The sequence below is a fragment of the Pinus tabuliformis genome, chromosome 6 (assembly GCF_031772625.1).
Source record: "Pinus tabuliformis cultivar Carrire ecotype Pingquan chromosome 6, CPIR1, whole genome shotgun sequence".
Classification (NCBI taxonomy): domain Eukaryota; kingdom Viridiplantae; phylum Streptophyta; class Pinopsida; order Pinales; family Pinaceae; genus Pinus; species Pinus tabuliformis.
Genome location: NC_142292.1, coordinates 648,028,580 through 648,042,822, shown reverse-complemented (window position 1 = coordinate 648,042,822; position 14,243 = coordinate 648,028,580). Strand labels below are relative to the sequence as shown.

The window sequence follows — 14,243 nt, the reverse complement described above, 5'->3', positions numbered from 1 at the left end:
TGAAATATCACACAGAAAAAACACACTAAACTCATAAAACTCTGACATTTTGGAATATTTTCTAGTTGAGAATATTACAGTGGTGTGTTTGATGAAATATCACACAAACAAAAACATACTAAACTCATAAAACTCAGTGGCATTTTGGAATATTTCCTAGTTGAGAATATTACATAGGATGGGAGTGGTGAGCAACACCTTTCTCGGTAAGAGGGAGTGTTGGAAATAGTACCAAGGAGAGTTGTTACTAAGCATTTATCCATTTTAACCTAGCAGACACATTAATAACTTTTGTCTTTGTGACATTTATGAGTTATATTAATGTCATGGGTGAAAAAGATACTTAAAAGTGTTGTACCATGTACTTTTTCTAATATTAAAGTCACTTGTACTTTATAAAATGACTTTATGTGTAAAGTACATAGTGTATTTTTTTAATATTAGAAGTGAGATGAAAATCACTTTATGAGAAAAATAGAAAAAGGTACACAACTTGAAAAAGGTACTAAGAGGCTTTTAAGTAATGGAGCCAATGTGTGAAGGGGGTCAATTGAGAGAGTTAATCTCAACCACACATCTTGATATTTGGAGATTAAATCTCATCCATTGGATCCTAGGTTTAGGGACTCAATCTTTTCTAAGAAGAAAAAAGAAAAAAGGGAGACTCATTCTTCAATTCACACTTTGAGAGAGCATGAAGACAAGAGGAAAGAAAACTTCAAAGAGAATTTGCAGCTAAGAGAAGAGGGCTTGAATTCCAAGGTGGAGAGAGGAGCTAGGGCACGAATTTCGAGGAGAAGGCAGCACAAAAATCAAAGAACAATTCAGATTTCAAGGAGAGGCACAAAAATCCAGGAAGACAACAACAAATTTGCAGCACGAGCTTCGAGGTACCTGGGCACAAAATTCAAGGGACCTTGCAGCACTGTTCAAGCCCGAAATTTGAGGCACGAATTTCAGGGATGCTGCTACAAGTAGCATGAATTTCGAGGGGGCTCCTAACTGTCACTTGTCACAATTTTCGAGGCACAAAAGTCATCTTCAAGCACAAATGTCAAGGCATCTTCAGCACGGAAATCAAGGCTGAGCTCTACACAGAAATCAAGGCAAATTTGGCACCTATTTCGAGGCAGAAATTTCTAGGCATAAAAATTGTGAAAATCTGAAAACAATCAGTGGGCATAAAAATTGTGAAAATCTGAAAAAAATCAGTGGGCACAAATTTCCAGATTTGCATTTAATGCTTCAGCTGCTAAGGGAGATAAGTACTGTGATTATTTTATGTACTTAGACTAATTTTCTCAAGCAATAAAATCCTCCTTTGAAGACCAGTTTTCCCCAAGAGGCTGTGGGGTTTTTCCGGGGTCACCTTGACCAAAAACTAGTGTCTCACATGTGTGAATGCTTGCAAAAATTATGTGTTAATTTTCAGCTGATAGGAAAGTGAAAAATAGTAGAAGTGCTCTTTGAATGTTTACAATTAATGCATACTAAAATTTATATCAGCATGACAAAACATGTGGGTTGGGCCTAAACAACACATGCAAACTTATAAACTGAGTTAAGGGTGCAGATCATAATTTTTCTACAAACCCCATTAATGGAAGAAGACAATCATGGACATTTTGATATATAAAACAGCAATGTATGCATCAACAGAAGATGATGACATCATCTGACCTCTTCCCTTTCAGTTCCCAAAGAACCTTCTGTGATATTTTCTTCGGTATATATTGTTATGTTCTTCAACATTGTATTTGTTGCTTCCTGCATCATTATTGTAGCATTTTCAACCAGATGTTCTAGATCCCTAAGCAACTCCTGTGCTGAAAATAAAAGGTCATGTTTGATTGTTAGTGTCATTTAAACCAAAATAAGAAAAAGAAAAATATATATATCTAACAATAAAGATATGCTATGAAATATAATTGTCCTCTCCACTGTTACAAATGTATTACAAGAGAGAATCACTCCCACTAACTGCTAAATTGAAGCTTAGAAAGGGTTGCTACTATTTTCCACTAAAATGACAACATTATCCTTAGACTTGTTGGAACGACTGTTAAAAATAGGAAAATATTTAGAAATTAAGGCATGGTTGAAAGTCATAAAGGTTCCTACCTTTTTCATCGTTTAATCAAGTAGCATTTTATGACTGTATTTTTTTCTGACACTATGAATTTATGTATTGAACAGTAATTGTAAAATAAAATTTCAGACACTCAATCTACATTTTTTTCTTTTCATCTGTGATGCACGTAACCACATCTTTCTGAGGGTATTCGGGTTCCCGGGGAGCAGTCCCAAAACATGTCATGTCCCTTTTGAACTCCCGTCGTTGTACTGTAATGAGAACACTGATTAGATTCAATCCTCTTTGAAATTGCTTAATGCCATTCTTGTTGAGGGAATGAACACCTAACTGCAGCATGGTGTTTCAGAAATATTCCCTTCGTTGTTGTCTGGGAATGCATTATGAAAACATTTTCAAAAGGAAGCCTTTTTCTTTGTCAAGGCATTTCTTCCACTCCATTCATTTTCAAGGGCCTCAACTTACTTGGATCCATACCAATCACACTATTATTCAACCACTCCACAACATAGATAATGAAACTTCCTTGGATTCTTTCCTTTAGATATCACCTTATAAATAAATCTCTTCATATCATAGATATCACACATTCCCATTGAGGTGGGCAAGAATCTTTTGAATTCCTAACATCAAATGAGTGTTCCAACGATATTCTTTTTATTTTTATACAAATCCAAATCACTCCCAAAATAATCAGGAATGTTTCCAAGTTCCAATAACTATGCGTAACAATTTAAGGATGCACTCAAGGGCAGAACTTTTCTTCTAAGTCTTAAGGTATGAAATTTTGCATATATCAGAATTTGTTTGTATCCAAGCATGTCATTTAACGTTTTTGTTAGTCCACGTACCATTTTGATCCATCCCATATACACTTAAAATACCATCTAATCAGCATTTTTCATCTCATATCCCATAGCAATTGATGGGTATTTGAATAAATGAGAAACAAAAATAAATAAATAAACGTAATTTTTGTTGTGCAAAAAATTACAGACAAGATATAGTCATGAGATTCCAAGAGTATCAAGGCTACAAGTGTTTTGCATGGTGTCCGGTTATCTTGATGTATCATTAAGCAACTTTAATAGTCGCATGATTCAAAGATAGCAGATTTGTGATCTGCATTTAGTTTATTGTCCTCCTTTGATGGCCTTTACCACCAGTGAGATGAGGGCCTTGTTGCCACACAATCTAGTGAGGGTCCTAGGAGGGGAACCTAAGAGACAACTACTAGACCAAATGACAACAATGGGACAAAGAGCCACTGTCACCTTAGTCAGCGTCCCCTGCGCTTTACGGACTTTCACTGATGAGAGGAGTCCTGGTATGGGCGAAATCACTTGTAATAATGGGATCAACGATATGATATAAAGTGATTCCCAAGGCCCATTCAAGGAGAGGCCCAATTAGGGCTCAATGCTTCAAGAGAAGCTAAAGGCTCTCCAAGAAAGACCTATGAGGAAAACATAGACCTAGGTTTAGAGATAATCAATCATGATGAGAATGCCCAAGCTCGAGATCTGCAATATTATATAGAACCTCTTGAGAAACGTTACAAGATGATTTGTCACTTGGAAAAGGAATTTCACTTTTAATAGAGAGACCTAGAAAGAATCCTATGCGAGAACTGGGGTTTATAAGTAATCTGAGAGGGGTTCCTCCAATGTGCTCTCTAGATCAAGATTGGAAAGGGGAAGGGTCAGGGATGATCAATTCTTTTGAATTGTATGTGCAAATAACCCTAAATAAGACCACCAACCCAAGACGTTCAAGATGGGATTCCAAAGATGCAATTAGCGTTTGAGTTTTCTTGCAAACCAACCGTGGGAATTGCTCCAAACTTGGAGGATCACTAGAGGAGACACCAGTGCAGATTCTTATCCAGTTACTTTTGCAAGACACCTCCTCTAATGTAATTCGCAAGCATCCCTAGTTGGTTGTCTAGGAAAGGCACCGAAAGCTTTTGGAGAGAGAAAAAGGGAGGCAAGGTGAAGGTGACCGCCAATTTTACTTGCATCAGTGCTTAATCCTTGGGCTATGGAGTCTATGATGATTTAAAATTTTGAAAAAATCGTCTTCAAGGAGTCTAAAAAGGAATGCCTGAGCAACCACTCTTTAACATTTACCCACCCAAGCTTTATGGATTTTCATGGAAGAAAAATAAATTCTAATCCACTAGAAACATTCGTCAACTTGTCATGCACTGAGTAACATGTGCAATTGCCAATCAAATAACCTTTTACAATGATATTCAATAAAACTAGAGCACAAAAAGCATTAATTAATTGCAACAATTCCACACATTGGACATTATACAAGATAGATCTTCAAAATATAGCACTTACAAGATGACAAGAGATACATCCAACCATAGAACAATAAGTAGCTCCAAGATAGAACAAAAATTTCATCTCCCAGATATGTCAAAATGCATCAATAGATCTCCAATAGACATCTATTAAATTGGCCAAACTCCATGTGGGTCGGCTTATTTATGGCAGCTGATATTTTTATTAGATCCCTCTCGTCGAGAGGTGTAGGATTGATCCAAAGATCATCCGATTCCGATAAGTATTTATGGAGATATGAATTTATTTTGTTTATGTAATTATAGTCAAGCCGACCAGCTCTTATGTAGGCTCTAGAAGCCCAACCGACGTGTCTATTCATCATCCTCATTTTGGTATAAATAGATGAGGATTTGATATCATTTGCACACGCGTATTCTTGAGGTGATCTCCTCTCCACGTCTGGGTTTTTGGAGAAGGAGAGAACCAAAAGAATACGCTGGCCTAAGAAGGAGCCCTAGCTGCAGATGATGCCCTAGCTGATCCAACGCAGTCAATTACTTATACGCTGTTCAGGAGGAGACCTTATACGCTGTACATAGAGACTTGTTGACGTAGCTTAAGAAGATAAGGAAAAACTCGCATTCCTCTCTGAATTTTCAGGTGATTGAAGGAGCAGAGATCTGCATAAATGGAGAAATAAATCTAGGGTTCAACTGCTACCTCGGATGGGTATAAGGAGCAGAAGAACCCAAGCTAATCTACACTCGGCATACCTGTGATTTGAAGGTGAAGTTATCAAATGGATAGAGCAGAGAAACCTGCGGATATAGATACAGTATTGACATGCGTTTTGGCATAGATACTCTCGGCATAGTCATGGCCAGATCTTGATGCATTAATAATGATGCAAAATTAATCTAAGTTCTGGAGCAGAGATCTCACCTTGGGATACCTATGAATTGAAGGCACAAAACTCGGATCGATGAGACAGATCTCGGATAAGAATACTGTATTGGCATAAGATATTCCTGTAGCAATCTCGGTATACATTCTCGGTATAATCATGACAACCTCGACATTACAATGAAGGGTATTCAATCTCAGAAGCAACCGCGGATAAGGGTTTGGATTTGCCTCTAGTAACCTCAACATTCTCTCCAAGCATAACTTTGGTCTCGACATATCTTTGATGCAGATATTCCTGTAGCAGTCTCGGTATACATTCTCGGCATAATAATAACAAGTACAGTAGTACAGGAATCTCGAATATCTCTTAAACTTCGGGGTAATTACAATCACACAGAACTAGGATTCATCTGATATTCTTCAGAGGAAATTACAGTGGTTCAGGACTTCGGACAAGTGTAGTGGTTCAGTACTTCGGATGAGTACAGTGGTCCTATATTTCTCGGATGGGTAACTCAGAAGTAAAGCCTCTCAATGATCCTTGTCTTGGCATAATGAACGATCTCATGAAGATCTCGGTGTAGGAAGAAAACACAGTCATGGTCTCAGTATATATGTAATGATGTTATCCAACAGAGAACACTCTGTCTTGACATACCTCCAGATGCAGTCAAGATCTCAATTATGGTCTCGGTATAGCATATACTGTCTTGACATATTTCAAGGTACAGTAATGATCTAAGCATAGTTATGATCTCGATCTTAAAGGAAAAATAGTCACAAGGAGAAGATCGATGTAAAGGAGCAGCATGGAAATCGCTGTAACAACGTGTTAAATACTGTTGTTCTAAGGCATGGATAAGCATAGTGATGGACGCAGCATGGTTGGATGCAGCATGGTGAATCAGTTGAAGTATGAGGACTGAGAAGTGTGCCTTCACCTGAGTTCAGATCTGTAGTCCTTGTCATCAGAACTATCCTGTCATATTCATGATGAAATATCTCTGATGTCTGACCTCTTATTTTGGCAAGTCAAAGTGTTGACTTCAAATGTATTTGTACCATCTCTCTCTCTACTGAACTTTGAAGATAAAAGAAGAATTGATCAAGGGTTTGCCCACACATTGTGGGGTTTGTCCCTGGCTTGCGCCATATCTTGTGTTCTCTTGTCTTGGCTTGTCTTCTGCATATTATATTTATGTTCTATCTGCAGTTTATAGTAATGCTGATGTGATTGCTAACTGTGAAAATTTAAATAAATTGCTCTAGCATAGAACATACCTAATCTTAACATGGTATCAGAGCTGAGGTGAAGACAATGCCCAAGCAGGAGTGAAAAAAAAAAAAAGCAATCACCGAAGATAGTTGGGACAAGACAAAAGGATCAATGGGTTCCTCATAATTCACCGAGGGTGAATTCAAAGCAAAGAATGTTATCAGAATGGCGCAGCGGAAGATTTTGATGGTCCATCTTAAGATCACTTCATTGGGAAGTTCGGATCTAAGGGTGGAAGGAAAGGCGGATGCCTTGTTGAAATAAGTTCAGCCGTTATGCGAAGGAGTGTTCGAATGGCAGAGACACATCTCTTGATGAAGATAACAATCATTCTTGGGACATCTTCAATGATCAAAAGAATGACTGGTAATGCAGGTCATCAAGGAAATGGTCAACTCTTCCACGAAAGCAAGGAACCCCTGAATCTCTTTTATGTACCTGATCGAACCTGATGTCCATCTCGGAAATGGAAGTCAAAGGTTGCAGGGTGGCACTTATCGATGGAAAGGTACGTGTTTGAAAATAGATCTTTTAAAGATGTTTTTGAGTTCAGGGTTGTATCAAGTTGCAGGAAGTCCACTGGGAACCACGTCCATTGACTCAGCTCTAGAGGTCTGTGAGTCAAATGGTGTCTAGAATGCTTGAATTCAAAAGGAGCATGAAGGTACATGTCTGAAATGTACCGAAGGAAAATATTATAAGGGTACCATTCCCCTCATGCAGCAGGTTCACAGGTTTGGAACAACCCGAGGAGTCTGAGAATCATGATCAAGGAATCTCATGTATACAGGTGGAAGAAAGCCCTCTATGGCTTGAAGAAAAACACCTCAGGCATAATATGAGAGGATTGATAGCTGTCTAATGCCGCTGAGATTCACTAGGAGTGAAACCGATCCAAACCTTTACTCGAAGGTTGTGGATGATAAACCTCTCGTACCGGCACCTATGTCTGACAGGTGCAGACCCTCTCATTTATAGGAGACAGAGGGAGTTGGATTCTGAATGTGGGAAGATAAGCTACAAGCTTGTGACTGCCTCAAGGATCCTAACTTTCAGAAGTTATATGGTAATGATGTCGGACCAGATTTGGGAAATGCCTCTGAGCTTCATAAACTCATTCGCATTGATGTTCTTGGAGAACCTCCGCCCGGACATCTGTGTTGCAGTTAGCATGGTGAGCTCATATTTGGTTGAGCCTCACTAGATTGGTGCCAAGAATCTTCTAAGATATCTTCAGGGCACAATCTCTCATGAATTGAGATACACTGCCGGAAATATGAAACCACATGATTATGAAGCGTGGGCAGGCAGTGTGGAGGATCACTAGAGCACTTCTCAGCGCTGTTTCTCTTTGGAATCTGCCTCGTTATCCTGGATGAGCAGGAAGTAGAAGTCGATGACTCTGAGCACCACCAAGGTAGAATACATTGCTGATAGTATGGCCTTCTGTGAGGCGGTCTGGTTGCTGAAGCTCTTCAGTGAGCTGTTTGTACACATGATGAATACCACTGTGAATCTCTGTGACAACCAGAGATGGGATTCGATTATTGAGGAATCCCGTATTTGACAATTGCTCTAGCAGATAGACATCAATTACTGCCTTATCTGGGATATGGTAAGTCGATGATCAAGGAGGCTCCATCACACTGAGATGATGTACAGGACAGAGCCCTGAGGAAAGATCAAATTTGTTATTTTCCCGAACGACTTGGAGTCGTCGAGAGACCTTTGTAAAAGGGTCCTGCATGCTGCTCTAGGAGCTTTGGGGGGCTTGCAGTTCTATTGGAGCAACGTACGACCACAGGGTGACTCACCCTCCCCTAGTGGTGCGCACTGAAACAAGATGATTCGCTCTCTTGTGGGACAAGATGATTCGCTCTCTTGTGTAGCAGGATGATTAGTTCTCCTGTGAGGCCTGAATTGATGTGTTCTCCATGGTGATTGTAGCAGGATTGATGTGTTCTCCTGTGAGGCCTGGATTGATGTGTTCTCCATGGCTATTGTAGCAGGATTGATGTGTTCTCCTGTGAGGCCTGGATTGATGTGTTCTCCATGGCGATTGTAGCAGGATTGATGTGTTCTCCTGTGAGGCCTGGATTGATGTGTTCTCCATGGCGATTGTAGCAAGATTGATGTGTTCTCCTGTGAGGCCTGGATTGATGTGTTCTCCATGGCAGCCTGGATTGATGTGTTCTCCATGGCGATTGTAGCAGGATTGATGTGTTCTCCTGTGAGGACAGGATTGATTAAGTTCTCCTGTCGAGGCTTCCTACCCATGCAGTCTAGGACTCATGGGAAGTACCTCTCATCTGATCAATGAGCAGGGAAATGAAGTTAGGGACCATAGTAATACCGATGGACGCATCGTTGTATCTACCGTACTCCCTACGCTAGGATGTCCTCCATAGGAGTTGTACATGTTATGACGCTGACTTCGGGTCGGCTGAGACTGGTCTGGGACCAGTGGTACATACTCCGAGATTGACTTCGTGTCGGTCTGGGACCAGTGAGAGTGGTACATACTATGACACTGACTTCGGGTCGGTTGAGACTGGCCTGGGACCAGTGGTACACTCTCTGAGACTGCGATACTGGTCTGGGACCAGTGGTAGGAGTGGTACTTACTATGAAGCTGACTTCGAGTCAGTTGAGACTAGTCTGGGACTAGTGGTATGCACTCTAAGACTGACTTCAGGTCAATGGAGAATGATATGACTCATTCTCGATCAATTCTTCTTCTTCATAGTTCAGCGGAGATGAGCAGAGCAGAGCCAGCAGAGCTGAGCAGAGCAGAGCAGAGCCAGCAGAGCAGAGTTGAGCAAAGCAGAGCCAGCAGAGCTGAGCAGAGCCAGCAGAGCTAAGCAGAGCAGAGCAGAGCCAGCAGAGCTGAGCAGAGCCAGCAGAGCTGAGCAGAGCAGAGCAGAGCCAGCAGAGCTGAGCAGAGCAGAGCAGAGCCAGCAGAGTTGAGCAGAGTAGTGCAGAGCCAGCAGGGCTGAGCAGAGTTGGGCAAAACAGTGCAGGGAACTGATGGCAGAGACAGTACAGTCGTACACATGGATCAGCGGATGGAGTTCTCCCTAGTTGAGAGGGAGTGTTAAATTGGCAACTAGGGCCAAACTCCATGTGGGTCGGCTTATTTATGGCAGCTGATATTTTTATTGGATCCCTCTCGTCGAGAGGTGTAGGATTGATCCAAAGATCATCCGATTCCGATAAGTATTTATGGAGATATGAATTTATTTTGTTTATGTAATTATAGTCAAGCCGACCAGCTCTTATGTAGGCTCTAGAAGCCCAACCGACGTGTCTATTCATCATCCACATTTTGGTATAAATAGATGAGGATTTGATATCATTTCCACACACGTATTCTTGAGGTGATCTCCTCTCCACGTCTGGGTTTTTGGAGAAGGAGAGAACCAAAAGAATACGTTGGCCTAAGAAGGAGCCCTAGCTGCAGATGATGCCCTAGCTGATCCAACGCAGTCAATTACTTATACGTTGTTCAAGATTAGACCTTATACGCTGTATATAGAGACTTGTTGACGTAGCTTAAGAAGATAAGGAAAAACTCGCATTCCTCTCTAAATTTTCAGGTGATTGAAGGAGCAGAGATCTGCATAAATGGAGAAATAAATCTAGGGTTCAACTGCTACCTCGGATGGGTATAAGGAGCAGAAGAACCCAAGCTAATCTACACTCGGCATACCTGTGATTTGAAGGTGAAGTTATCAAATGGATAGAGCAGAGAAACCTGCGGATATAGATACAGTATTGACATGCGTTTTGGGATAGATACTCTCGGCATAGTCATGGCCAGATCTTGATGCATTAATAATGATGCAAAATTAATCTAAGTTCTGGAGCAGAGATCTCACCATTGGATACCTATGAATTGAAGGCACAAAACTCGGATCGATGAGACAGATCTCGGATAAGAATACTGTATTGGCATAAGATATTCCTGTAGCAGTCTCGGTATACATTCTCGGCATAATCATGACAACCTCGACATTACAATGAAGGGTATTCAATCTCAGAAGCAACCGCGGATAAGGGTTTGGATTTGCTTCTAGTAACCTCGACATTCTCTCCAAGCATAACTTTGGTCTCGACATATCTTTGATGCAGATATTCCTGTAGCAGTCTCGGTATACATTCTCGGCATAATCATAACAAGTACAGTAGTACAGGAATCTCGAATATCTCTTAAACTTCGGGGTAATTACAATCACACAGGGATTCATCTGATATTCTTCAGAGGAAATTACAGTGGTTCAGGACTTCGGACAAGTGTAGTGGTTCAGTACTTCGGATGAGTACAGTGGTCCTATATTTCTCGGATGGGTAACTCAGAAGTAAAGCCTCTCAATGATCCTTGTCTTGGCATAATGAACGATCTCATGAAGATCTCGGTGTAGGAAGAAAACACAGTCATGGTCTCAGTATATATGTAATGATGTTATCCAACAGAGAACACTCTGTCTTGACATACCTCCAGATGCAGTCAAGATCTCAATTATGGTCTCGGTATAGCATATACTGTCTTGACATATTTCAAGGTACAGTAATGATCTAAGCATAGTTATGATCTCGATCTTAAAGGAAAAATAGTCACAAGGAGAAGATCGATGTAAAGGAGCAGCATGGAAATCGTTGTAACAACGTGTTAAATACTGTTGTTCTAAGGCATGGATAAGCATAGTGATGGACGCAGCATGGTTGGATGCAGCATGATGAATCAGTTGAAGTATGAGGACTGAGAAGTGTGCCTTCACCTGAGTTCAGATCTGTAGTCCTTGTCATCAGAACTATCCTATCATCTTCATGATGAAATATCTCTGATGTCTAACCTCTTATTTTGGCAAGTCAAAGTGTTGACTTCAAATGTATTTGTACCATCTCTCTCTCTGCTGAACTTTGAAGATAAAAGAAGAATTGATCAAGGGTTTCCCCACACATTGTGGGGTTTGTCCCTGGCTTGCGCCATATCTTGTGTCCTCTTGTCTTGGCTTGTCTTCTGCATATTATATTTATGTTCTATCTGCAGTTTATAGTAATGCTGATGTGATTGCTAACTGTGAAAATTTAAATAAATTGCTCTAGCATATAACATACCTAATCTTAACAACATCCAAGAAGAAGTGCGAAGTCCATACAAGATAAAAAAATCCAACTGATGATGATCCTCTCACAAATGAGAGGCTCATCTATTTATATGATCCTCTAATAGTTTGAATTAGTCTAATAGCCCCAGCAATAATAAGATAATGTGCAAATAACAAATCATTAGCGACAAGCCCATCAATAGCTCAATGAATGATGAAGAAGCCATCCAAGGTGACCCGAAATGATGAAATCATGGCGTAGAAGGGTCGTTGGAAGGCCTCATCAAGTCCTCAAGGTGCCAAGATGAAACAAAGGGCTCCATAAATGATAGACAAGGGGTTAGCCCCTCAATCTCTGTACAAATGATCATGTGGTGCTCCAAAGTGGTTGTGGGGGCACAAGTAATGGTCTCATGGATCTCCCGATGAAAAATAAGCTTGCAGACTACTCCAAATGAGGGCACAGAAGATGTTTGCCCTCCCATGTCATAAGACAAACCTTCTCTGGGCCAAGGATCAACTGCCAAACCCTATATATATCGCTAAGTTGATTCAGGTACAAATTACAATAATTCATTAGTGCATGTAAGTGGACCAAGCTTGTTAATCAAGGGCATAAATGAGACTTCATAATGGGTTTTGCTTCAGAATTTGGGGCTTTAAGCGTGTAATGGTGTTACCTCCCTAGGTAGGGGTGGCTAACAAACAACCCTATTAGGTGTTCCCAGCCCCTAAAGGGAAAGACATGTCCAAGGTAAATCCTTCAAGTGGTAGGTGTCATGTGAATAATGATGAGGTGGATTGGGACATGGGGGTCTCTAGGCCAAATGTCATGGGTTCAAGGGTGGTAATGACGAGGGATGTCCACATATTTGGGTGTACGGATGTAGGAGGGAGAAATCGCGGTACATGAATTATCTTGGCCTTTGTTTTTCCATCCTTCTTCATTTTCCTTTTGCCTTTTTTAATTTTTCTTTTATTTTATTACACGGAGCTATAGGGGATGAGAGCATGTTGTGTATAATATAGCAGTGAATACCCCCCTTAACGTGAGGCAGTGCATCACCCACCAGGGGTTGTGACATGCATGGATTTCTTAATGAAGGGGGCACTCATAGGGGCCCTAAGAACTAGGGTAATGGCCATAATGGTAAGGGGTAGAGCTCATGTTTGGCTTTTTCCCACGCACTAAATTTTATTGTCTTGACCATCTTTTGCATTATATGGTATTATTTACTTTTGTATGTGGCCATGATATGCTTTTATTTATTTTTTGGCTGCATCAACCTATGGGGCATCGTCCCAGGCTCGACCTAGACATGGGGACAAGGAGAGAGGGAGTACCAGAGCTTTGTAGACCCAAAGAGGGAGGATGATGACATAGGGCATTTAATGTGCGAAGGGGAGCGAAAAATGTGGAACGAGAAAACAAGACCACTCTACCAAAATCGAGTTTTCCCAAGTAGTGTCCATCCTAAAGCTATAAGCTAGTAGGGGAGATACCATGGGACTAGGGATGAGGATTAACCCCCCATGTAAGGTGGGGGAACAAGACTACAGTCAAAACCCTTCCTTCTTCCAAGTCACCCATTAATCCATACCCAAGTGTGCCCAAAGAAAAACAACCATAACCACCCAATTGCACAATGAACGACATACCTTTAGGATTGGATAGCCCATCCTCAAACATAAAATCTTGACAGATGGGCGATGGGATATATGAATGACTCAGGGAGCGGAGATCAACTGGCATGACATCAGCTACACCGGTAGCTATCAGGGGTTGCTAGCTACCGATTTAAGACAAATCTGGGAGAAAAATTTTCCTATGGGGTCACCCACTGGTGGTTGGTAAGATCTGGCTCTATTTGGGACATGAGCTCTTTGTGGAGTGCACAAACAATGTAATCGAACAAAGAGGTCATGAGAACACCAACAACCCTCTGGGATCGCAGACCAGTTATCCTGCACATCACAAACAATTGTTGGAAGCACTTGTCCTAGTCTTACTTTGATCGCCCATGTTTTTCATCAAATAATAATAAACCATACAGGCAATAAAATCTATTCTAAAATGCAAGTCTAATCTAAATGCATCAAATCAAGCATGCGAATATAATATGCTAATGTTAGCTATGCAAAATCAATATGTAATGCATCCTACCCTAACATGCATATAGTACAATATCAAGTATCAAGGAAAGGGGTGATATGACTAGCTTTGACGGGATTTGGCCAAAGCTCATCAACAAACCTAGCAATATAGTAATATGTCTCACCAATCTTACCATGAATCTTAAAAGGAACAGGGTTCTTTTCAACCAACACTTTTTCCCCAACCTTAAACTCCTTCCTAGGCTTTTGCCCCCACCTCTTCTTATGCTTGCTTTTCTTGGGGTCAGGCCTCTTCAGGATGCGAACCTCTTGGGAGGGAAGGATATGACTAGGTTCCTTGGACTTAGGTAACTTATCAGGATATGGAAGATGGCCAAGCTTTTCCACATCAGTTGGAAATGAGAGCTCCATGTAAAGAATAAATGGGGTTCCATCAGGTTGTAGGATAGTGG

General features: G+C 40.9%; 1 protein-coding gene across 4 annotated transcripts in view; it reads right to left on the bottom strand.

The window, feature by feature from the left end:
- LOC149260285 (FAD-binding protein) overlaps positions 1–14,243 on the bottom strand; it is a 375,148-nt gene that overhangs the window by 112,727 nt on the left and 248,178 nt on the right. For all 4 annotated transcript variants that reach the window (XM_089420053.1, XM_089420065.1, XM_089420059.1 and 1 more), the window contains exon 6: positions 1,681–1,826. In XM_089420053.1, the coding sequence (XP_089276179.1) occupies positions 1,681–1,826 (146 nt within the window). The remainder of the gene's footprint in view (positions 1–1,680; positions 1,827–14,243) is intronic.